The sequence below is a fragment of the Megachile rotundata genome, chromosome 4 (genome assembly GCF_050947335.1).
Source record: "Megachile rotundata isolate GNS110a chromosome 4, iyMegRotu1, whole genome shotgun sequence".
In the NCBI taxonomy this organism is placed as follows: Eukaryota; Metazoa; Arthropoda; class Insecta; order Hymenoptera; family Megachilidae; genus Megachile; species Megachile rotundata.
The window spans coordinates 7,592,124-7,617,686 of record NC_134986.1 but is presented as its reverse complement, the minus strand read 5'-3'; the positions used below and the strand labels follow the sequence as shown (position 1 = coordinate 7,617,686).

General features: G+C 33.6%; 2 protein-coding genes across 5 annotated transcripts in view; one reads left to right on the top strand and one right to left on the bottom strand.

Annotated features, from left to right (window-relative positions):
- The window catches only part of centrocortin (cerebellar degeneration-related protein 2-like), a 64,755-nt gene extending 42,678 nt beyond the window's left edge, over window positions 1-22,077 (top strand). Inside the window, exons 1-7 of one of the 2 annotated variants that reach the window (XM_012288933.2) lie at window positions 8,961-9,453; window positions 13,527-13,639; window positions 13,714-13,862; window positions 13,943-14,126; window positions 14,776-15,068; window positions 15,503-15,656; window positions 20,245-22,077. In XM_012288933.2, the coding sequence (XP_012144323.2) occupies window positions 9,348-9,453; window positions 13,527-13,639; window positions 13,714-13,862; window positions 13,943-14,126; window positions 14,776-15,068; window positions 15,503-15,656; window positions 20,245-21,474 (2,229 nt within the window). In that variant the 5' untranslated portion in view covers window positions 8,961-9,347 and the 3' untranslated portion in view covers window positions 21,475-22,077. Of the gene's footprint in view, window positions 1-8,960; window positions 9,454-13,526; window positions 13,640-13,713; window positions 13,863-13,942; window positions 14,127-14,775; window positions 15,069-15,502; window positions 15,657-20,244 lie in introns of those variants that run through there. The other variant, XM_012288934.2, reaches the window with a different exon arrangement.
- LOC100876206 (uncharacterized) lies at window positions 2,144-25,563 on the bottom strand. 3 transcript variants are annotated; one of them, XM_012288943.2, is made up of 7 exons: window positions 25,409-25,563; window positions 24,407-24,825; window positions 23,903-24,138; window positions 23,687-23,742; window positions 23,387-23,609; window positions 23,115-23,323; window positions 2,144-2,342 (listed from the first exon to the last, which is right to left on the bottom strand). In XM_012288943.2, the coding sequence occupies exons 1-7, from the start codon at window positions 25,483-25,485 to the stop codon at window positions 2,321-2,323; spliced, it is 1,242 nt and encodes a 413-aa protein (XP_012144333.1). In that variant the 5' UTR covers window positions 25,486-25,563; the 3' UTR covers window positions 2,144-2,320. The 3 variants fall into 3 exon arrangements, with proteins under 3 accessions (XP_012144333.1, XP_012144332.1, XP_003704899.1); XM_012288942.2 differs by lacking the exon at window positions 2,144-2,342 and adding an exon at window positions 22,400-22,994; XM_003704851.3 differs by lacking the exon at window positions 2,144-2,342 and adding an exon at window positions 22,400-22,994 and having other exon boundaries at window positions 23,915-24,138.

Below are 25,563 nucleotides of genomic sequence, written 5' to 3'. Positions count from 1 at the left end.
AGTTTGGGAATTTAGGTATTTATAAATTGTAGAATTTGAGGACTTTAGTAATTTGAGGATTTTAAAATTTGTAAATTTGTCGATTTGTCAATTTATGAATTTGTATATTTCTCAATTTATAAATATGTAAATTTGTCAATTTGTCAATTTGTAAATTTGTAAATTTGTAAATTTGTAAATTTGTAAATTTGTAAATATGTAAATATGTAAATTTGTCAATTATCAATTTGTCAGTTTGTCAATTTGTCAATTTATCAATTTATCAATTTATCAATTTATCAATTTGCAATTTTGAAAATTTGCAAATGTAAGAATTTATGACCATCGAGATATAAAAATTGCCTGTCACCTACATCGCACCGTTTAACCTAATCAGCAGAAAAATGAAGCGGGATTAAATGAAACCGAATCTTCCTGCACGATAGTATCTCTTTTGCACGCAAGTGGATTATTACTTTTTTCTGTAAAAACTCTCGCCTTTATATTTAGCTGCAGACGAACGTTTCCACGGACCAATTTCGGTCTGTATGAATCTTTTTTCCCCAATTATACTCGTGACGAAGGCAAGTACGTATATACACGCGTCCATTGTTTCCCTAATTAAATTCGCACGAAATTCATCTACGAGCACGAACATCGTTTCTGGCACGGAAGCTACGTTTCTCGTGACAACGAAGCCCTAAGGATGTGAAACTAGCCATTCAATATTTATCGCCGGGACAGTAATTTTCACGTAACGACGTTCCCTCGGTGAACAGCAGGCACGCTTCTTCCTAAATTACTTACCGTTCGCTTGTAAACGTCCAATATTCACGTGTAACCACTTTCGAACGAGTAATTATGTTCCTGTCTACAACATTGGTTAAATAATATTGATCGATGGTTATTTCACTATTGTGTTTAATAAATAATTACACTATTTATGTATTTAATCAATAATTATATCAATAATGTATTTCAAATGGTTATTTTAATAATATATCAATAAATTGGTGGATCAATAACGCATTGAATACATTATTATTTTAATAACGTATTTAATAAACGATTACTTCAATAAAATATTTAAGAGATGCTTATTTCATTGATGTATTTAATAAATAATGACTTCGATATTATATTTCAAATGTATTATTAAAACAGTCGTTTATTAAATATATTATTTAATAATTATTAGTTGAATATGTTATTGAAGTAAGCTTTTATTAAATGCATCACTGAAATACATCATTCTTTGGTTAAATGTTATTTGAGATGAGTCGGTACTGCATAGCGTTTGGCGGGCTTTTTGAAAATGAGTGGTATACGCAACCTAATTTTATATGTATTTAAGTATTTTATTTAAAAGATTTTCATCATTTGTAGTGTTAAGTTTATACCCCGTTAACCTTGCGTTTTTAAAAGAGCCCGTCAGAAACTGCACAATGCGCATGCGCCGGTTAACTAGAATACGAACCGACAGTGTAATACAATTCGTTAGTATATTTCTACATAAAAACAAAGAAGTTAATCTTGAATTGTTATAACATAAAAAAAGAAAAGTAGTGAATTTTGTAATTTGAAAGAAGTTTAATGAGACAACGAAAAAATGAGTACATATTGCGTTATGGAAACTAGTTCATTCAAAATGGTATTTTTCCTAAGGCTATTGAACCTAAACGAGTTAATTGCTACATCAATTTGTAATGTATCTGTGACGTCGTATTATGTATTTATAACGCGTACTTGCTACGGAATATTAACGCTTTTCACGGAATGCATCAGATAGCCGTAATTGTGTATTGTTTTTACGATTTCTGGTTCGTGAGAAGAAACCGATCTCGAAGAAGGAATAAGTGCAATACTCTCGCATCTCTCGTTCATGAATGAAACGTAAGATTACGTTCTGTTTCTCCGCTGGTTATTAAGAAATAATGTTGAAACACATTGAACTGTTCTGAGAAGACTGCAGAGGCATGAACTGCGAGCTTGTAATTAGTGGAGATTGAACTGGTTCAATTTCAGAAATACGTTGGTGTCTTCTCTTCTTTATTTAGAATTAATACAAAACTGATTGAAACACTCTGAATTTAATCTCGGACCTTTAAATTGTTGACACGAAGACTTATAAATTTTATTATCTGTTATTATTTTGTTTCGAACATTCACAATACCTTCATAATATTTTGTTTTACCGGTTCCTTTGCGCAAAATGTTTTCATGGAAAATTTTCTTGAATCATAAAGAACGCATATTACTGGGAAAAATTATACTCACGTTTTATAGTGCATTTGTAGAATACAGATGATCCTCGTATTCCAAATGCACTTTAAAAGACTGACTATCGATATAATTTCCAAACCCTGAAAATTGTAAAATTTTCAAATTCTTAAATGTCATGTTTACAAGGCATAGATTCCTAACGCATGGTCATATAATATGTGACAGTTACACATGTGGCGATATAACACGTGGCAATAGAATGCGTAGTAATACAACGCATTGCTACATAACGTGCTGTAATACAACGCATCAGTATTTAACGCGAGGTGATATAATGCCTGGCGATATAACACGTGACAATAGAATGCGTAGTAATACAACGCATTACTACATAACGTGCTGTAATACAACGCATCAGTATTTAATGCGAGGTGATATAATGCGTGGCGATATAACACGTGGCAATAGAATGCGTAGTAATACAACGCATTGCTAGATAACGTGTTGTAATTCAACGCATCAGTATTTAACGCGAGGTGATATAATGCGTGGCGATATAACACGTGGCAATAGAATGCGTAGTAATACAACGCATTGCTAGATAACGTGTTGTAATTCAACGCATCAGTATTTAACGCGAGGTGATATAATGCGTGGCGATATAACACGTGGCAATAGAATGCGTAGTAATACAACGCATTGCTACATAACGTGTTGTAATACAACGCATCAGTATTTAACGCGAGGCGATATAACACGTGGCAATAGAATGCGTAGTAATACAACGCATTGCTACATAACGTGCTGTAATACAACGCATCAGTATTTAACGCGAGGTGATATAATGCGTGGCGATATAACACGTGGCAATAGAATGCGTAGTAATACAACGCATTGCTAACGTGTTGTAATTCAACGCATCAGTATTTAACGCGAGGTGATATAATGCGTGGCGATATAACGCGAGGCAACAAAGAACGCGTAGCTTCATAACACAAAGTAACAGAACCCATAAATACTCAGTACGTCGCAATATACCGCACAGATAATTAACACATGGCGATATAACGCGAGTCATCTCGAAAGTTTTCACCGTTAACGATGTCGATTACGGTTCACGTAAGCTCCAACAGTCTGTCCGAGCATTTCACAAAGTGAATCGTGCCCCGATGTTCCGTTCTCGTTAAAATAGAGAGTCGTGCAAAAAGTTTGCCACCGGCTCAAATGAACCATCGGCGAACCGTAGAAATACGTGGGCTAGGTTCCCATCATTGTGCCGGTTGGCGCATAAAGCATACGAGCGACGTTCTAGGTGCATTTCTCCCGAAGATGCTCGCGCCATAAATTCCATAGGTCTCCGTTCTCCTCTCCATTATTGTTTATTTTCATGTACATCCGCAACAACCGATCAGCATTCGACTTAACGGTGTAAGAAAAACGGTCTCCGCTGAGGAAAGCCTTGATACGGATACTTTCGACTGCCAGTCGCTGGACCGCGGATCTTTATGCATTATACCTTGATGCGTTACGTGCAATCAGCTGCAGTGTTCAACCGACAATAACTTTCCAAATAATCGTACTATTAACGTTGAAAGGCTTGAAATGGATGAAACTCGTTCAACAGCCTGTTAGTCTTGAAAAGTCGACAAAACATGGTATATAGGTTAATAAGGTGCTAGTTGATATGTAATTATCGAGAACTACTAATTTCTTTGGTCTTCCTGACAGTACTTTATCTACAGCTGATACAAAAATTATACTAGACTTGTTCAAATGGAGTCATTTTCTTTTAAAATTACAACAAGCTATTTGAAACTTCTTTTCGAAAATACTGACTTTAATAAAGTTGTCAATGTCTGTATAATTTGCTTAAATTTACAAAAGCTAAATACATTTTAAATCTTCATTAGGACATCACATAAGGAGACAATTACTTTGAACCAAATTCGTTCAAAGCAAAAGAAGTGCTAGACCTTTTTAAATGAAGTCATTTTTTGTTAAAAATACAACAAGCTATTTGATACTTCTTTTAGAAAATACTGATTTTAATGAAGTTCTCAACGTGAGCATAATTCACTTAAATCTACAAAAGGTAAATACATTTTAACACTTCATTAGGACATCACATAAGCAGACAATTACTTTGAACCAAATTCGTTCAAAGCAAAAGAAGTGTTAGACCTTTTTAAATGAAGTCATTTTTTGTTAAAAATACAACAAGCTATTTGAAACTTCTTTTAGAAAGTACTGATTTTAATGAAGTTCTCAACGTGAGCATAATTCACTTAAATCTACAAAAGGTAAATACATTTTAACACTCCAATAGGACATCACATAAGAGAGACAATTACTTTGAACCAATGTCTTTCAAAGCAAAAGAAGTATGTCATTGAACCAATTTTAAAATTTCTAAAAACTCGTCATTCGATTAGATCGTACAAATTTACTGTTCGTAGAAATCTATGGTTACCATAACAGTTCATCGATTACATATCATTGGCAACATAGTAACAAGCTAACGGTGTTGAACTTGTACCTACCTATCAAAGCTGCAGCAAGGAACAAAACGTATGAACATGATAGAAATTGAGGTAAAGAAATTTACGTTGCAGTATCGGTTGTTTTATTGTAACGAAAAGTATGCGAGAGGTGCTAGAAATATATACGAACTAGGGTAAGAAGAATGATTGAAATGATCGCAAGAACAATCACGGTAACGTCGTATAAAATCAAGTGAAAGCAAATTGAAAGGATATATAAATTGCGAGCACACTTGACCTTAACATTTTTATCGGTAACCGCTGATTCGACAGAAGCAATTAATGCTTTTGCTTTATGGCAAAAAGGATCGAGTAAATTACTTCCTCGATAACGTTGGCATTTTAGTTACCTTTTACTATGGACGGTGACTTTATTTATGGGCTGTCGTAATAGGGATGATTTGGATACTGGTTGGGGGTTTTGAGAATTTTTTAGTTTTTACGGGTTTGAGATTTTAGGATTTGGGGATTTGGGAATTTGGGGATTTGGAAATTGGAAGTTTTGGGGATTTGGGAATTTGGGGATTGGAGGTTTTGGGGATTTGGGGATTTGGAGATTTGGGAATTGGAGGTTTTGGGGTTTTGGGAATTTGGGGATATTGGGAATTGGGGATATTGGGAATTGGGGATATTGGGAATTGGGGATATTGGGAACTGGGGATATTGGGAATTGGGAATAGTGGGATTTGGAGATATTGGGATTTGGAGATATTGACATTTGAGAATATTGGAATTTGGGAATATTGGAATTTGGGAATATTGGAATTTGGGAATATTGGAATTTGGAAATATTGGAATTTGGAAATATTGGAATTTGGGAATATTAGAATTTGGAAATATTGGAATTTGGAAATATTGGAATTTGGAAATATCGAAATTTGAAAATATTGGAATTTGGAAATATCGGAATTTGGAAATATCGGAATTTAGAAATATCGAAATTTGGAAATATCGCAATTTGGAAATATCGCAATTTGGAAATATCGGAATTTGGAAATATCGGAACTTGGAAATATTGGAATTTGATGACATTGGAATTTGGAATAATTAGTATTCTGATTAAGTGGAATTTGAGGTCTGAAATTCGGAGATTTAAAGGTTGAAGAAGATGGACACTTGAGGATATGGATATTTTGAGATTTGAGGATTTTTGCATTCCTGTATATTGTAATCTTCAAATTTTTTAATTTCAAAGCTCCACTATTCTGAGATTGTAAAATTCCAAATCTCCTAAACACCCAAATTCTAAAGTACAATATTCCAACAGTTAATAGTTTATTTCATCCGACGCTCACTAAATCATAGTTCAAAGGGTTCAAAACCATCCACCTATAAATTATGACGATAATGCCTAAGTATTAACCCCTGCACCATAATAACACATACACGTGCCCTTGCAGTTCAAGTACTTCAAACTTTTTTCATATTTTTATCTTGAATTTCCAATTTATATCTAATTATAATTTGCATGATGAAGAGTCTGTAAGTAGTAAACCTTCACAACGTTGAAACCTTTCAATACTATAACAGTTAATAGTTTATTACATCAGACGCACTCATTGAATCCTAATTTAAGAGATTAAGGACCATCCACCTATATCACAAAAAACCTAGTTAAGTATATATTTTACAATGTCTTGTAAAACAATGTGTATTACAATATCAAGCTACACTTGTGACACACAATACTAGTTCAAGTACTATAAATCCTCCTCATATTTTTATCTTGAATTCCTAATTCAAATCTGATCACAATTTGCATAATGAAGGGTCCCTAACTAGAAAGCGTTCAAAACATTAAAACTTCGCACTCGTTAATTTCTATTTACCTATCAACTCCTTCATTTGCAAACTAGATAAAAAATTTCTCAATAAAATGTCTATCAACAGCATGGAGTACGTGACACATACATTTTCCATACATTATAAATAGTAAATAAATGAAAATATATATATTTAACCAATCTATTTATCTGACAATGAATTATTTATAAAATCCAAGAGAAATGTGATGCCGAGCCATACTGAACATAAAAATACAAAGGGTTGAAACTTTCTTCATCCTCTCAGCATCATAACAGTTTATTGCACCTGACGCACCCACTCGCAGGGGTTAAAGACCACCAAAAATCTGTACCACAAAAACGCTAAATATGCATTGAATCTATATTCAAATCTAACAAGGAATTCCCACAGTTACCACCCCGAACACGCAAAGTGTGAAATTACATTTTAGCGCAAGTTACGGTACGCTGAGTTTCGTTTGTTGCTTTACAAAATACTGGCACGCTGTTGCAGGGCGTGGTGGAACGATAATGATCCAGTTAGCTGACGCTGCATACCCCAGTTAATGTCGGTAATATCTTCAAAGCGGTTTCACGCTTTGCACTCGACGCTCTCGAAAGGTTAGCGTCGTACACACGTAAACCCCGCAGAATTTTACTACACCTTCACAAACACGGAGCCAACAATAGCCTCCTCTCTTTTGTTTCGATCGATGAAGAGATTAATAACGTTTCGCAGGGCATTCCCAAGAGAAAGTATATTTCTCGGCTGGAGGTCGCTTGGGGTTATTTCGATCGAAATACCACGAGGAAGCGGTTTACACGATTACCGGGGATGAGATTTCGAGGGAAACAGGAGCTCTCCTTTCGAATTATTGCGATTGTTAGGTTAGTTGCGTTTTTGGGAGATTTAGGGGTGGGTAGAAGGGTGGGATGGGCAGAAGGGTGGGTTGAGCAGAAGGGTGGAATGGGCAGAAGGGGTGGTAGGGAGGGTGGGGTGGACAGAAGGGCTGGTGAGAAGGGTGGGGTGTGTAGAGGTTCTATAGAGGAAATGGTGGTGTAAGAAAAGGGTGATATTAGAGATTGCACGGTTTTATAGGAAAATGGTGGTGTCAGGAAGGGTGACATTAGGGATAGAGGGGGGTTGTAAGAAAATGCTGGTGTCAGGAAGGGTGACATTAGGGATAGAGGGGGTTTGTAATAAAATGGTGGTATCAGGAAGGGTGACATTAGGGATAGAGGGGGGTTGTAAGAAAATGGTGGTATCAGGAACGGGTGACATTAAGGATTGTACGATTTTATAGGAAAATGGTGGTGGTAGGGAAGGGTGACATCAAGGATTGTATGGTCTTATAAGAAATTGATGATATAGAAAAGACATTCAGGATTATAGGTTTCTATATAGGAAATGACGATGCGCGGAAGGGTGACATTAAGGATTGTAGGGTTCTATACAGAAAAAGATGGTGTAGGGAAGGGTGATATGAAGAGAAAAAATGACGGTGCAGCGAAGAGTTACATTAATCATTGTAGTGTTCTTTTGACAAAATGGCGAGCTAGAAGAGGTGGCATTGGAGGTGGTAGCATTCTTCTGAGGACATGGTAACGTGGACATAGTAACATTAGAGGCTGTAGTGCTTTTTAGAGGAAATGATACTACAGGAGAGGACAACATTAGGGATTGTAATGTTCTTCTAATAAAATGGCGATGTAGAGAAGGATTACATCAGTGACTGTAATGTTTCTTTACAAAATTCTCCCTAATAACAATTACAGGGAGAATGACTTTGAGGCTTGTATTCTTTTAAAAAATTGATAACACGAAGGAGAATGCCAGGAACTGTACTATTATTTTAAGAAAATTATTAAATATCGTTAGAATTCGTGCAAATTACTAAATATTAAATATTCAATCAAAATTAAAAATAAATGAATCTCATAATTTAAAAATAAGGTCTTCATAATTTATGTATCTGAAATTCCCAAATTTAATTCCCAATAATTAAAAAAATTTGCAAACAAATGAAGAACAGCTTCCCACACCCACCTTCAAAACCTTCTCCCACATTTTCAAAGATTACCCCACCCAATCCCTCATTACTCAGCCATCCCCCGCATCACCACCTCCCAAACCACCCACATACCACATATATCAAAACGTAATCATTCGTAAGCTCATTAGAGAGCGTAAAATGACCGATAGCGTGTAACGTAACGATTCCCATACGCGTCGTTCGAAAGAAAAGTACGTACACACCAAAAGTGGGACAGAGAAGTTTTGCACGTGTATTCGAAGGTGTATCCCGTGGAAGGCACGCACGAGTAGGGGAATAAAGAAGAAGAAGAAGAAGTAGGGGGCAGAGTGAGAGTAGCCGCGGGAGGCAGGTAAGAAGGAATTCTCACACCAGTGTCTGAAAAGGAATTGCACCAGGTGAAACACGGGAACAACAGAGAGAAGGATAGAAAAGGGGGGTGTCGGTCGGTAGAAGGGGAGCATAGGTAAAAGAAGGAGTAGGAAGGAGAGAGAGACTTCTGTCGGTAGTGGATGGGCATTCGAGGTTTGGGCCTGCACGCGTTCCACGGCTAACCAGCGATTCACAGAAGACCGGCTACCTTCGGTGGAACCGGTTGCTTGTGGTCGATAACCTGACTTCTACGTGTACAACAGTATCATCGTACACCGAACCGTGTCACCTGGATGGCCGACCTCTCGCCGAGTCCAAATCTTCCGTGTTCGTTTGCGTAGTTCGATTGAAACCACGGGGTTTAGTGATCGAGAGTGAACACTGCAAGAAAGTTCTTGAATTCTGGCCGCGGAAAGATGAGCGGCCCTAGCGTGGACGTCGTCTGGGACCCACAGACGCAGATGAATTCTTTGGATTGTTGGGATTACTCCATTGAACTCTCGTGTCTTCAAGGACCTGAAGGTACAGCTGAAACTCGTTGCGTTTCTACGTTTTCTACGGAGTTTGGTGATTTGTTATGGACGTTGTCAGGTTTGAAGTTACAAATTTAGGCATTTTGGTATTTTAGTGATGTCGGTTATCAGCTTGTAGTCGTGTAGATATTTGGTGATCAGTTATTGAGTTTTCGTTCGGTTTACTTTGTCAGGTTTGAAGTTAAAAATTTAGGATCTTGGTATTTTACTGATGGGGTATCGGTTATGAACTTGTATTTGTCACGTAGGCATTTGGTTATCAGTTATGGAGTTCTCGTTCGGTTTACATTGTCAAGTTTGAAATTTAGGATCTTGGTATTTCACTGATGGGTTGTCGATTATAAACCGGTAGTCGTGTAGGTATGTGGTGATCAGTTATGGGGTTTTCGTTCGGTTAATCGTCAGTTGGATTCGAAGTTGAGTTTGGTAATTTTGAGCTTCTACGCATGGGTTCTTACATTAGTACATAATCGTACAGGTATGTGATGATCAGTTATGGAGTTTTCGTTCAGTTAACATTCCCAAGTTTGAAGTTAGGCATTTTGGTATTTTACTAATGGAGTATCGGTTATAAACTTGTATTAATCATGTAGATATGTGATGATCAGTTATGGAGTTTTCGTTCGGTTAACATCAGTTGGATTCGAAGTTGAGTTTGGTAATTTTGAGCTTCTTAATCGTATAGATATGTAGTGATTAGTTATGAAGCTTTCTTTCAGTTAAAATTATCAGTCGTATTCGAAGTTTGGAATTTGTTAATATTGATATTTTGTGGATGGGTTATGCTTATGTATATTAATAGATACTCATGTAGGTATTTGATGATCAGACTTAAAGTCAGTTGGATTTGAAATTATAAGTTTGATCATATTTTGCTTATGGCTTATATTAGTCATACAAGTATTTGATCAATTTTCCTCCACTTTTAACATCATCAGTTGAATATGTACTTCGAAGTATAATCTTCAGCCTGCAGCTATTTAGCGACGAATAATAAAATTTTTGTTTGATTATGAAAAGAAGTTGAATTGGAACTCTGACTATTTTAATGGTCTACTTATGAGATATTAATTATACACCTTATATTAGTAGGTAATCGTAGGTATTCGGTCATTAGTTACGGTTTCGTTCGATTTGAATATTCTAAGGTGAATTTTAACTTGGAAATTTGATAATCTTGGTATTTCGCTTATGGGGAACTAATTATACGCCTTACATTAGTAGGTAAAGTTTAGTGATTCGTTATGGAGTTTTTGTTCGATTTCAATATCACAAGTTGAATTTTAAATTAGTAGTTTCTCGATAATCATCTTGATTATACATTATAGTAATTATGTAGGTACTTGATACAGACCATCATGATGAATTTAATGTTTGGAGATGAAGTTTTTGTTTGATTTAAATATTGTGAACAGTTGGCTTTCAATTTGATCTTCGATGATCTTGATCTTTTGCTTGTGGAGTATTAATCATTTTATATTAGTGTATAATATAACAATTGTGAAGTTTTCGTTCATTTTGAATATTGCGAAAAGTTCAATTTAAATTTGAAAATTCATCAAATTTGAATATCTTGATAATTTTATGGACTGGCTGTTTTATATTAATAATTCAACAGGTGTTTAATATGGGAACTAGCATTGTGATCAATTTAGTGCTGAATAATAGAGTTTTATGAATATTTAACAATCTTTTTTTACTTGAAGTGATGAGTGTTCTTTCATTTTGCGTATCATTTAAAATTGGATCTGATTTTTAGAAGTTCCGTGAACATTAATTACTTGTAGGCTATTGTAATAGTGTGAACAAATTGTTAAACCAAAATTATTGACATTTTGGAAATTTGAAAAGTATTGACGTATGATAGTGTTTGAATTATCGAACATCCTTCGAATGTTGGTTAAACTTCGACATTTTTGCAAATTGCAATGTCTTTTGTTTATACGATGCTAATTCTAACAGTGTTTACAGTAATTGTTTAAATGTGATCTAAAATTGAATCTAAAACTGAATGTTGTAAAATTCCTTGATTTTTACTGTCGATTATAAGAGTTTGAATAAGAAAGAGGCAAATGAGTTAAATTACCGCTGTCGAATTTTCTAAATACATAAATTTAAATATGTAGTTGACAAATATTGACTTTCATGAAATTTATAGACCATAGATACGATTAGATAATTATTAAAAATCATTATGATTAAATAACTATATAAATTAACTACATAAATAACTAATAAATTAATGTCGAATATTACATACTATACAAAATATGAAATACTGTAGAAATTTTCATTCACTTAAAACAAATATTTTTTTAAATATTTAAAAATGTTTAAACACATGTCTCATATCTTTAAAAAAATAATATATAATAAGATAGTATAAAATTAAATTTAAATTGTTTCCGCCTTTCATTGTTTAAAAATTGAAATATAATAAAATTACAAAAATTTCAAAGTTCGAAAAATTATTAACAAATATCAAAATGATTGAATTGTTCGAAAATTCATGAAAGAAATTAGTAAAGAACATTCCATACATAGTTCGTGAATACGCATATTTAAAATACCACGCGTAATGCGATATTAATGTTCTATCATATTTGTTCTACTTTTAATGTGTGCTAAGATTCAAGCATTGACTGGTAACGTAAAAGCTTATATAATTTGTTACGAGGAAGAGTTGTTTCCTTCGTACCGTGAATTTAATTCGTTGCATTCTTAACCTGCTAACCGGGAAAAACGAGTTAATCTGTCATTCCAGTGAAAGATATGCAAACATTAAATACAAAATAATCTTTCTTCGAGCTGTTATACCATAATTGCGAAAAAGGTAAAATCGAATATGGAAATATCAAATTTCTTCGTTATTTACAGTCTTTTTATACATATTTTTTTTTTAAATTTAAATTTTATTTATAAGAATTTATAACAATTGAAATTTAATGACTCTACAAAATTGTAGAACACGTGTGTGAAATAAGAGAAATTTAAATTTGCAATTTGGAATTTTGGGAATTTGAAAATTTTTAAAATGGAAAATTTAGATATTTAGAAAATTAGAAATTAAAAAATATGAAAATTTCGAAATTTAAAAATTAGAAAAATGAGTAATTAGAAAATTTAAGTCTGAGAATTTGGAAATTGGAAAAATTGGGAACCCGAAAATTTAAAAATTAGAAAAATTGCAAATTAGAAAGTTTAAGTCTTTGAAATTTGGAAATTTAGAAATTTGAAAATTGGAAAAATTGAGAATCCAAAAATTTAAAAATGCAGAAATTTAAATATTTCAATTTAGATCTGAACCAAATGAATAAATGATGTTCAGAACCAGACGAAATAAAGTTCGAAATATCGTTCGAAAATGCTCGAAAGGTGAAATCAGACAATTATGTTTATACCACACGTACACAATTATGTTTAATATATTCAGTGTCAAAGTCGAGTTCGTTCAATATAATTATGTACATTTTAAATCAGAGCCCACTTTGGACGATAAGCAAATAACACTTTTCATAAATTAAAGTATTTTAAATCTCTGCAGTTTCGTCGTTAATAATTTTCTTAAAAAAATTGCTTAAATTGTCGAAAATTTATTACGTCTCTACCGATAAACGAATTTATATGCAAAAAGTATGTCGACCTGTTAAAAATTCTTATTCTAGAACTTTTAATTATGCTTTTAAAACTTTTACGATAATTTGAATTGGCCGTTATAACCTTTCAAATTATTTCGTAAACATTCCAGGTGACACAGAACCGATTTAAATATAAATTTACCAAATTTTTGTTTCCACACACTATTTTCTGCTTATCATTATATTTACATTTATCTCTTTGATAGCTATATCGAACAGTCATTACGACATAGTTTCAAATGGTTGAACTCGAATAAAAAAATTTTATCGTAATATTTAACGGTAGAAAATTTTACTGTACTTTCTGTTTTTATTTTAATTATTTAAACACGTTTGAAACAAAAATCAACTCTACAGCGATATTTTTCACCAAACTTTAATGTTACAATGATTACTTGTCTAATTTACTAAAACTTTATTTCAGATTTACAATTGGCGGCAGAACTCGGTAAAACACTCTTGGAGCGAAATAAAGAATTAGAGAACATCGTCAAAGCACAACAAACCACGATCGAGGAGCAAGCACAAGAAATAGAGGTAATTCAGAAATAAATCCAGTGTATCGCTAACGATGATGGTTCATTCTTTTAAACGCGATGTATAATTTTCAGTATATGAAAAAGCAAATAGCTGCCTTGAGGGAAGTAAACGATTCGCGGCTGAAGATCTACGAACAACTTGAAGTTAGCATCCAGAACTTGGAACGCGCCAATCACCGTTTAGTAATAGAAAAGACGAGCGACAAGAAGCTTATTAAAAGGTATGTCCATTTGAACTTGTGTTATTTGTGTGAAAGGAAATAGTAAGTGTTTAACAAATGTTTGTATGATTTGTTAACAGTCAGTGTTTGACGATCGAAAATTTGGAAGCACGTTGCGAAGAATTCCAGAAGAAAATCGACGAGATAAACGAGAAACATGAAAGTCTACTCCGGCAGCAAAGTGCGGGGCAATCGACGAACACCGCACAAACACAAACCGCTCTGTGGAAAGCATCGGTCACGCCGGGTGGCAGCATACAACAGGTATTAATATTCATGTGATCTTAGATAAGTTCGATAATTATCGGTTATTTCGTTTAGCCACTAAACCACCGACTGCGGAAAATCTCGATTTCATCGGAAAAACACTGACAGCTTTGCTATAGAATTTCTATTTCCATTCATCTTGTGTGATCTAACGAGATCTGTTCTGGTTTCTTTCAAAACATTTTTTAATAGTGAATACATTATTCATTTGTAATTTTCAATTGTCAGAAACTGGATAATCTTGATTTCATTCTTAAGAAAAGTATTAGTGTCGCCAGGCAGTTTCTAATTACATTTATAAAAATATAGGATGTTCACATTAATCACATTGTTGAGTTTGTAATTAGGTCAGATTTGATTCCACCACAGTTAAACCTACTATTTATATTCTGAACTATGTAAAGTTGTTATACAGAGGTTGCATTATTTACAAAACTATTTGTTAAACTTCAATATGGCCATTCTAATAAGTATGTAAAAATATAAATAATGAAACAATAACATTATTCAAAATTTCATGCAAAATTATATATGTATTTTATATAAAGATGAACAAGATATAAATAGCTCAGTAAAAAGTTAAGAAAAATTGCAAAACTGCATCAATTAATTGTTCAGTTAATGCATTGAATAAACCATTTTCCAGAGCGCTGCCCCATCTAGCCAAAAACCTTTCCAAGATGCAATCACAGACTCAAGTATACGACAATCGATAACAGGAGGGACAAGTGAGGAAGAATTAACAGAATTGTTAAGGCAATTACAAGAAGCTCGAAACCAAATAGCCAGGGAACAGAAGAAAAACACAGAACTTAAACAGCAGGTGGCGTTCCTGACACAAGGATACAGTGCCTTAGAGGAACAATTAAATGGTTTGCGCTGTACAGAGCAAGATGTGAAAAATCTTCAAGAAGAAATAAACATGCTCGAAGAAGTAAGGTATGTATCAATCTACTCTGTTCTGTTTTGAACAGAGTTGGGTGTTATTGAGATCATCAGTTATTTAAATAATGATTAAGATAAAAGAGATAGACACTTTATCTTTATCTTCTAATCTCTTTATCTCCTTCTTCATTTTATCATTGCATGTACTGTGTGTGCCAGTGGTTTATACTACAGATTTTATCACATGGTACACATAAATTATACAAGATAAATAAATTTCCATAGATAATTAAAATATAAACTTGCTACTTATTATTATTTATAACAAATCGCTTGTAAAAAGATGTTATAAGTATTCTTTCTTTCCAAGGTTACAGAAAGTTAACATTTGTTATTTAAATTATTTGTATTTCTTCTTCAGTATAATGAACTCTCACTTTAATAAACATTTTATAAATTTTTTATTATTGTTATTGGTGTGTTCATAGACGGGGTCAACTATGCGGTCGATGTTTGCGAGGAATGGACTCCAAAGCACACGATGAACTCTCTATAATGTTGAACCAAGAAGAGTACGATGACATTAGCATAGCAGAGTCGCTAATCAATGAGAGCCAACGGGAACCAGAGCCAATCATACAGGTAATTAATTTTTTATACAAAATTTATTTCAGGGTGCACGATACATTCTCTCTGCTCTTGAAATTTGCTTTAGATGGTAGACTTTCTGCTTATCTTTTGTTCCATACGGTTTCTGTTTTTTTAATGAATGTTCAGTTGCTTTGTAAGTTTTGTCCTGTGATAATATTCTCGGAAAATATCATTCGAATATTGAACTACGTACATAATTGTTATCATTAAAATAAAATAATTCATAACTGAATTTTCTATATATAAAAAGATTAATGGACAGAATTTATATAGCAACCTATACAGTACAGGGTGTCCCGTTGAGAGTGCAAATTCCACGTACAAACATGAATAAAAAACACAAAATAAAATTTTGTTACAAGAGGCTTCGTTTTCAAGAAAATTAAGGTGCAACGCGACTGCAATAAAGCGAAGGTGTACAAAAAATTTGTGAATCTATGAAATACATTTTGCGACCTTGATCTAGCACGCTAAATCCCAATTGAAATTTCTATCTCTATGTTTACGTTCGAGTAGTTTTACGAGTTCTCAAAGTTCATTTCTGAAAAATGTGTTTTAAGGTATTATTAGATAATCACGATAGTATTAAATAATCTTAAATTCCGTTTGACTTATACATTTTGTTTTCTACAAAACAAAACCTCTTACTAGAAAATTATCTTTCATATTTTTGCACGTAGACTAAATATGCTGTCGGTTGTACCAGTTATACAGGATATCCTGTACAATTCAAACAAAATGTTGACGGTGTAGCGTGTATGATAGTATTAGGTTGTCGCAGATAAAATGGTGAATGTATTCGCATCACGTTTAACAGTTATTTTATTGGCAATAATACTAATTAATTGAAACGCGTGTTAGCAAAAATAAATAGATGGTATAAAAGGGAACGTAAAGTTAGATGGTAACTTGAAATAATGAATCTGTAAAATAAAAAATTTAGAAATCTGCCATTTTGACAGGTTAGTTATTCTAGCATCAATCTTCAAATTGTAACTGTTTTACGGGTTCGATTATAGAGTTTTTCTGAAAAATTTGTTCGGTTCAAAGTCGGCCATTTAATATGCAACAACCTATTATTTGTAAGGGTTCCACAGGGATTTCGTTTCAGAAGTAACAAAGTTTTATTTGCTCTAGGAGACACTCGCAACAAACGTAAAGCAATCCATGGCAAAAAAAGAGACTAAACAGTTTCGTTCCATATTGTGGACAACTTTCGCGTCTATATGGAAAACACCGTCGTTGATTCTTATTTTCTTTCATACGATATGCTATATAAAGAACGAATGCATTATACCGTTCTTATTGAAACCATTCCGAATACCGATATTTATTTTGAGAAAGATGTTGTCGCTGAAGGATAGTAAAAAATTATTATAAGTATTAAATAATTAGGATGACCAGAGACTATAGTAACTTTTCTAACCTGTTTGCAACGGTTTAGTAGACACAGAAATATAGCGTTTCTTTCGAAGTATTTCGAATATTAAAGATTGCGATCATATAATAAACAGTAACCTTTCGTTGTAAGGTACTCTATACTTATTACCCACATACAACCTGTGTTTGAAATCGACACCGCTGGTTTTTCGGTGTTGCAAAATGTATATGTGGATCCAACTAAGAGTATCAACATTTCTTTCATTTTTCTACATTTAAGTTTAATATTTATTTGAATCGAAGCAGAATTTAAATTTATTGTATTGATTTTTATTAGCTGAGCTTTTCTGGTATGATATGTTGACGTAAACTGAAAATATTTATTTCTTATAGACTGGTTTTTACTATAGTATGTTTATTTAAGTAATGTGAAAGGAATCTCAGTATATATTGTTAATACTATTAAAGTAGTAATTTTTCAATTCAAATCCTGCAAATTCCTGAACCTACAGAAACCCATATTTCCAAGTTTTTTAATTTCTAACAGTATATAATTATAAATTCATGAATCCTCAATTCTCATATTTCTAATTTTCAGATCATCAAATCTTCAGATTCTCAGTTCTTAAATTTCTACTTTAGAAGTTCTTAAATTCTTAAAGTTTTTAGTTCTAAATTTCCAAACACCAGATGCTTAGATTGCCCAAATTCCTAAATTGAATGTTGAATCGAGTATTGAATATTTCTAAATTCCTATGTTCTCAAACTCCCAGTATCCATAATTTTCAAATTCTCAAATCTCCTGTTCACAAAATTTCTATTTTCTCAACTGTCCAGTTCTCAAATTCCCAAATTCCTAAATTCCCATATTTTCAAATTTCCAGCACCCAAAATTTCTATATTCACAAATGTCCAGTTCCCAAAATCTCCAAATTCCTAAATAGCCATATTCTCAAACTTCCAGTTCCCAAAATTACCAAATTCCTAAACTCCCATATTCTCAAATTTCCAAATTCCTGAATTTCCATATTCTCAAATTTCCAAATTCCTGAATTTTCATATTCTCAAATTTCCAGTTCCCAAAATTTCCAAATTTCTAAATTCTCAGTACCAAAATTTCCAAAAACCCAGATCCTTATTCCAATTTCCCAAATCCAAGTATATCACAAATATAAAATTTCTTGATAGTGGCGCCCTCTTAAAATGGCGTACCAAACTACGTAACTCGCTTCGCTCGTCTAACCCAGTCGACACTGTAAATATGCCAAAAGATCCGTTGCGAACAGGTTAACTAGTAATTGAAAGGAGTATGTTTTACTCTGTAATATGTATATCGTAGTAAAATGTTCCTTAGAATCTCATAGCGAACAGAAATATGACACAAAAGAATTTCTTTACTTTGTTCTTTGACGAAGTACTAACAGAAAAAGCACATTCGACAATTTTTACAGAATCAACGTTCAAAACATTGCGTTATTCATCGATGACTAACGGTATCAAAAACATAATTGACAGTATTTATTACAAGAGAAAATTTTTTAATTAGAACAGCATCAAATTGTATTATAGTTATAGTTTCTACTTTATAATTTTTCAGTTTCTATTCTGCGAATTCTTTCTAGTTGAATGTGTAGACTGCTCTTAATTCGTAACTTAGAAACGTCAACAGGTAATTTGAGATGTTAGCTACTGAAGAAACGAAAGTATAGTTAGACCAATAGTAAATATTTCGTTAAGACTGGTTAGCGATAAAATGTTGGTTAAAATAAGGTGTAGGTAAAACGAAAGGAAAACTGAGCACTTACATTTATCATAAGTTATTGAGAATTGAACAACATGGTTTTTTAAACATGCTTATGGTAATAAGGGGTTCCATTTCAATTTGTACATAGAATTGATAAAAATATAAAAAAATGATTGGGTTTCCAAAGAACGAGAAGACTGTGTTAAAACGAATTAGAATATAAGTTTAACCATGAAATTGAAACGGTTGAATTTGGTGATGCTGCTTATTTTTCTTTTTAGAATTAAGTTTGCTCCTCTTATCGTGTTTATTCTTTTTTCGATGTTGTTCGTTCGACGTTAAGCATGACTGAATATTGTTAGTATATCTAGTCGAAGTATTTGTTAAAATTATGTTGTACAATGTAAGTGCCAGATTTATATGATTTTAAATAAAACATATTTTTTCCAACGAACAGTCGTTTCTTTTATTTAACGTCCTATAAATCTGGCGTTTCCTTCACCTTCCGATTATCCTTTTCGTTTTACTTTCTTGATATTCGTTCGAGCTGAAATTTGTATTACATTTGCAAAACAGATTATTGAATAAATTATACCTCGCGTGACTTAGTTGCATCACCAATTTCACTCAGTGCTCTATTTTTAAAACATTTCGAAGCATTTTATGCTCGTTTACTAACAAAATTACAATTTTTTTTATATAATGCTTTTTTTGTGAATTATAAAATTTAGATGTTTTCTCAAATTTGGTAGTTTCCATATTTTGGGATTTCCAATTCCCAAATTTTTAATTCCTCAAATTTCCAAATTCTAAATTTTCTAGTCCTCAATTTTAAATTTTCCATATTTCTAAATCTCAAAATTCTAAATTATCAATTCTCAAATTTTAAATTCCTCTAATTTCCAAATTCTAAATTTTCAAATTTTCAGTTTTAAATTTCCAAAATTTAAAAAATTATAAGTCTCTAAATTTTAAATTTCCAAAATTTCTAAATCTCCAAATTCTAAATTTCCAATTTTCTAAAATCCCTAAACTTTAGTTCTTCCAAATTTCCAAATCCCCAAATTCTAAATCCTCAAATTCTAAACTCCCAAATTCTAAAATCCTTAAATTCTAAAAATCCTCAAATTCTCAAGTTCCAAATTCTAGTTCTTCCAAATTTCCAAATCCACAAATTTAGAATTTCCCAAATTCTAAATTCCCAAATTCTAAAATCCCCAAATTCTAAAACCCCAAATTCTAAAATCCTCAAATTCTCAAGTTCCAAATTTTAGTTCTCCCAAATTTCCAAATCCCCAAATTTAGAATTTCCCAAATTCTAAAATTCCCAAATTTCCAAATTTTCTAATTTTTCCAAATTTTAATTCCAAAATTACCAAGTTCTCAAATAATCAATTCCACAAAAAAAGATAAATTTGTCAACCATTAGGTACAAAGTAAACATCTTGCTTACAGGATCTGAACGAGAAAGAGGTACCAGCGAACGACCTAAGCAATCCGTACCGAGTTCTAGTGGAAAAGTACCAAGCCCTGCTGGAGGTACAAAGGCGTTCCGCACCCCGTCGCAAGGACAACTTGCCTACACCATGCATGTCATTGCAAGAGGAGCTCGAGATGTCCGGCGAGTTCAACAGCTTCCAAAACTCCACATCGGAGACAGAATTACAACAAGAGTCGACGAAATCCACAGTCGCGAACGGCACTCGCACCAAAGCTGAAGGATGCGGTAAGAAACCGTTTTCCGCTACCCCGACAGATTTCTCCGAGGCGGAGACGTTGTCTTCTGGTTTCTCTGACGAAACGAGCAACAAAGCGACGCAGACCGACGGAAGACCTGGTTCGTTGCTGTGCTCCCTGGCCGACGGCGAAGACTGCAAGTTCAGCATTTATGACGACAACAGCCCGTTTGAAAGCAGGTTCCGAAAGACGCCCGAGTACAGGCAGATATTCAGCGAAATATTCAGCGTTGTGAAGAGGGCGGCGGAGGCGAAAGACGTGGGTGAAAAATTGCCGCTGTTGAACGACTCGACGAGCACGATCGTACCTCAGACACAGTCGGTGTTGGAGGATGTTCCTAGCGATACCACGGACGACAATCAGAGCATCGTCTCTTCGGCTTTGTCGTCCACCGTGTCTGAGCCGTTGTACAGAGTACAAACACCAGTTTCGAACGGTACCAGTGAACAGACACAGAGCAACGAGGCGACCACTACTGTAAATATCAAGAACGAGAAGACGGCAGGACAACGGAATGGCTGTCGTCTGGACTACCTGACGGTTAACGTGCACGTTAAGAAACAGGCGAAGAAACATTCCACCAGAAAATTGACACACGATAAGTCGATTGCGCTCGACGTCATACCCACGACCAACCCGAAATTCGTTCATCCGAAAATGAGCAACAGCGGGAAGAAGAAATTCCGGCCATTCACTGTTTATGACCAAAATGGCGGCACGTGCAACGGGTACAGTTACGCGACCAGAACGAAAGAAACGCAGAATACGGGCAAACAAGCTAACAATACGTGCGCGCGCAATGAACAACATAATAATTCTTTCGAGTACAGGAACTACAAACCGAGCACCGCGTCGGAAGAGGTTGCCCGGCTGAAGAGGCTAGAAATGTCGTACGCTGAAGTTCTTCGGTTGCCAAACAAAGCTAAGATGAGCAATCATAGAAGTTAAGAAACGCGACGAGAAAAGTGACTTTCATACGTAACGTATAGTCAAGAAGTCAAGAAATTTCGAACTCGATGTCGCTTGACCGTGTGTTAGGTGTAGAGGTTCGAGATTTCTTGATTTTAAGTGAACACTTAGGCAGAAACATGATTAAATTATTTCGGATGGTTCAGTATTGATAATCAGCGTTAATTAAAAATACTTTGTAAATTGCGTATAGTGTCTACTAGGTACTCAACTACGGTGACCGCTGGATAAGTAGACGCTTTGTAAGATCCGACTTTAGTGCTCGTAGCGCCGCTGCTTGTCGAGCGGCCATTGTATTAGAAATTAATTTTATTATTATTACGCGTACTAGGTAGTCAACTATTAGACATTAATTTTTTTATTGTATTTTATATGTTAATTGTATATCTTTTTTTTCATGTGGATGTGCGTGGGTAACAAAGGTACACAACGTTAATATATATATATATATTGTTGGCGATATCTATACGAGATTAATGAGAAAGACAAATTCGAGTCGTATCTCGGACATTTGATTTCTCTTTAGAAGTTGTAGTTGTGATGAAGGAATAAAGTTATTTATGTGCCATTTACTACATCAAATTACAATTGTCAACTATTCCAAATACTTGCTCGAACATCTCCCTAATAACTAATACCTAATTACCTAGAGAACTCAGTGCATGTCATTAATAATACGTATGGTATATTAGTTTTTATATTTTATAACCATACATTACAGTATTGTGATCGTCTTATACCAAGTAAATAAAATTTTTACCATAACAGACCATAGTACAATAACTCCTAATTCCTTTATCTACAGTATTCTGTAAAAAGCCACAATTATTTGCATTTTTCATTCGAATGTTCGGGCATTCGCATGCTTGTTCTTTTCTTCGACGTTCTCATTGAATACGAAATATTAAAAATTCCTAAATGCTCATCATTTTTATTTCGATATATTAAATGTACAAGAAGCATTTTTGTGCCTGTCGTTTACAGTTGCTTTAAATTCGTTTGCTATCATAATTATTTCATTCAATTACCGAGGTGTACTGAGTTTATACAAATTAAAAATAAAATACATGATATTTTATAGATACAAATTTCGCTTAGAACTTTTTCTACAAATTACTTGTTTTTTCATTTTATGAAGTCATATCTAGTCCATTCGTATGTACCAATTTTTAGAAATACAATAATCGTTCGCTAAACGAACGTTCACTAAATGGGCGTTCGCTAAACAAACTACATTGAACAAATGAATGAACAACCTCCAAGAAGAATGTGTCATTGGTAGTTCTATTAATGAGCGTTTCCAAAAAAAAAAATCTGTTCAGAGCCCTGATCGGATTCATTCAGCGAACAGCTACTGTATTTGGAATAGAATTCATTGCCATTACACGTGGCATTTTCTTATTAGAATTAATACATTTAATTAAGAATCATCAAACAATGCACGATGCACTGCTCCTAAACTCGGTTGTACATAACTTGAACTAACGCTTCTTCTTGATCTGCAAAAGTACAGAAATAAATTTGCCTCCAATTTGTATTTCATGGTTACGATAAAATGACTGATAGTGCAGAAAGAAAATACGAATTTAAACAATGTATTTAAATGAATCGGTACTCACTCTGTAAGAGACCTTACTGCGGGTCCTGTTGGATTGTTTTTTGGTCGTGGATTTACAAGGAGACATTTCATCGGATGACCATCTAATTGCCTGTTGTGATAAGTTTCAACGGCTTTTGTAGCGTCCTTTAGTGTCTTATAAATTACTTCAGCCGTTCCCGGTCGCACTAATCTGGACACTAATAATTCTCCTACATCTTCAAATAATTCCTACAGCATAAAACATAAATTTTTATTTGTACTAAATACATTCGGTAGATTTGATGATCGTACCTTTATATCCTCCTGTGTAACGTTTGCTTGTAAATTTGATACTACAATTCGATAACCAGTCGACTGCGATGACGACGAACTAGTACTCGTTTTTGATCGAGATAAAACACCCATGCTTCGTGATTTATTTGGAACTGAATCTAATCGTGATTTTACACCAATATCTCTGTGACTTCGCGAGTCATAATATTTTGAATCTACCGGATCTTCTGCTAATATAGTTCTAAAACAGTTATATTATTAGCAAACAATACAAATAAAAAATGGATTATTATGCAGTCTATTAGTCAAAATATTTACCGTGATTTTGTACCAAAAGTCCAATCTTCTTTATATGTAGGAGAAGGAGGTTTTGCCTGGAATATTAAATATAAATAACCATTGAAAATAAAAAAAAAATATAATGGATCAGTGGTTCCTAAACTGTGCTTTGGGGTCTGAAAATATTAATGCCTTCCATGAATCAAAGGTCAGTTTGGGAACCACTATAACAAATTAATATGTTAAATTGCTTACAGAAATATTTACCATTGAAGAACGTGCAATAACTTTATAATCCCTTGCTCTTTCGTGTTCTCTCTCAACATCTGGTTTACGCGAAGGTACAATTCTTGTTATATTACTACTTGCTGGTTTTACCCATGTATATGAAGATGCAGGTTTAATACTGAACACAGGAGGTGGAGGAGGTGGTGTAGGAGCATATTCATTACTTACAGTTCTTCTTAATGGTGCAGTTTCCATCATATAATCTGCAATATACAAGCATGTTAAATAATTTTATAAAATATTAAGAATTACATCTGTCTGAAATTTTCAAAACACTGAGTACTTTTTCATATATTTTCATGAATTAGTAGTTCAAAAATATTTTAATTCAAATCCAGTACAAAAATTTGTAAAATCAGCAAAATTATAAATTTGTCATTGACAAAAGAAAAATCAAAAGACTCCAAAAACATTTTTTGAAGTACTCAAACAGATGTATTTTCCTAAATAAATAAGTTGATCCATGAATACCATCATTGTAATCCATATTCATGTCTCCCATATAATGAGGTTCCGCAAGTGAAGGTGGTCTATAACCCACTGTCCTTGTGGGTGGAGGCATGTAATTATTTGGAATATTTGGTGGCATTGTATGTGGAATAATTGGAGGTATTTTGTTAGTCGACAAAGACAACCTTCCATTGCGACCTGCTTTGCGGGAAATTCCAGGTATCTGTGTTTCTATCTTTTTCAGTTGAGATGCACGAATCTTATCTAATTTCAATCTGGCATCGCTTTGTTTAGCAATTTCAGCAAGTTTATCTCTTGCATCTGTAAGTTTCTCTCGATTCTTTTGTATAATTTTAAATCGTGCATCTGTAATTACTTTCGACCCCCGTCCTCTTAACAAACCATTGGCACGAGCACCCCTATTAATTCCTCTTCGAACACTATGTAAAAAGGTAACAAACGTTATGATTAATTTCAGGTTGATAATATTCAAACTTCCTTGAAAGTTAACTTCTAAAAATAGATGTTTACCTACTGTAAAGTTACACTGTAACATTACTAATATGGATTAGGGTTAGATAGCAGTAAACAAGTATCAATCAAATTGTAACAGTTTATTATAAATAAAATTTATAATGTATATTCTAAATAAAAGAACAGAATGAATGTATAGGTAATAAGACTCGTTAATTTTAATGTTTCTAAAACATCTGTGAGGAAAAATGTAAACTTTTAAAACGCACATGACAAGGATATATTACTGATGTAGGTCTTCAAATTAAAAGAATTTTTTTATTAATTTCAGCTCATGAAACGGAGTCGAACCAGTCATAAAATAAAGTAGCACAAAGAAAACTATTGTTAACGAAGAACAGAATCTTCAAATGTACTGTCAGACGATAACGTAAAACAACATTTTTTGTTAATAACCGTGAACCTACTCCTTTAAGGTTATATGGAAATCGATAATACAGAAATCATTAAAAAATCAATACTACAACGAATTTGTTAAATTTGTCTCACCCTCCACCTCTGCTTCTCATTCCTGACGATTTCGACTTTTTAATTATGTCATCTAAACTTAGGCCCGTATCAGCCATACCGTAACAATCCAACTACTCGACAGACGCGAATCATGAAACCGAAATTACAAGCTACCTCACACCTAAAGGGAAATA

What these genes read in the sequence shown, in the direction of transcription:
- LOC100876206 (XM_012288942.2), bottom strand. Translation starts at nt 25,485, where the DNA reads ATGGCTGATACGGGCCTAAGTTTAGATGACATAATTAAAAAGTCGAAA. An exon ending in CTTCAATGGTAAATATTTCT is followed by an intron (nt 23,743 to 23,902) that starts GTAAGCAATTTA and finishes TTAATATTCCAG; the next exon opens with GCAAAACCTCCTTCTCCTAC. An exon ending in TTACACAGGAGGATATAAAG is followed by an intron (nt 23,324 to 23,386) that starts GTACGATCATCA and finishes TTTATGCTGTAG; the next exon opens with GAATTATTTGAAGATGTAGG.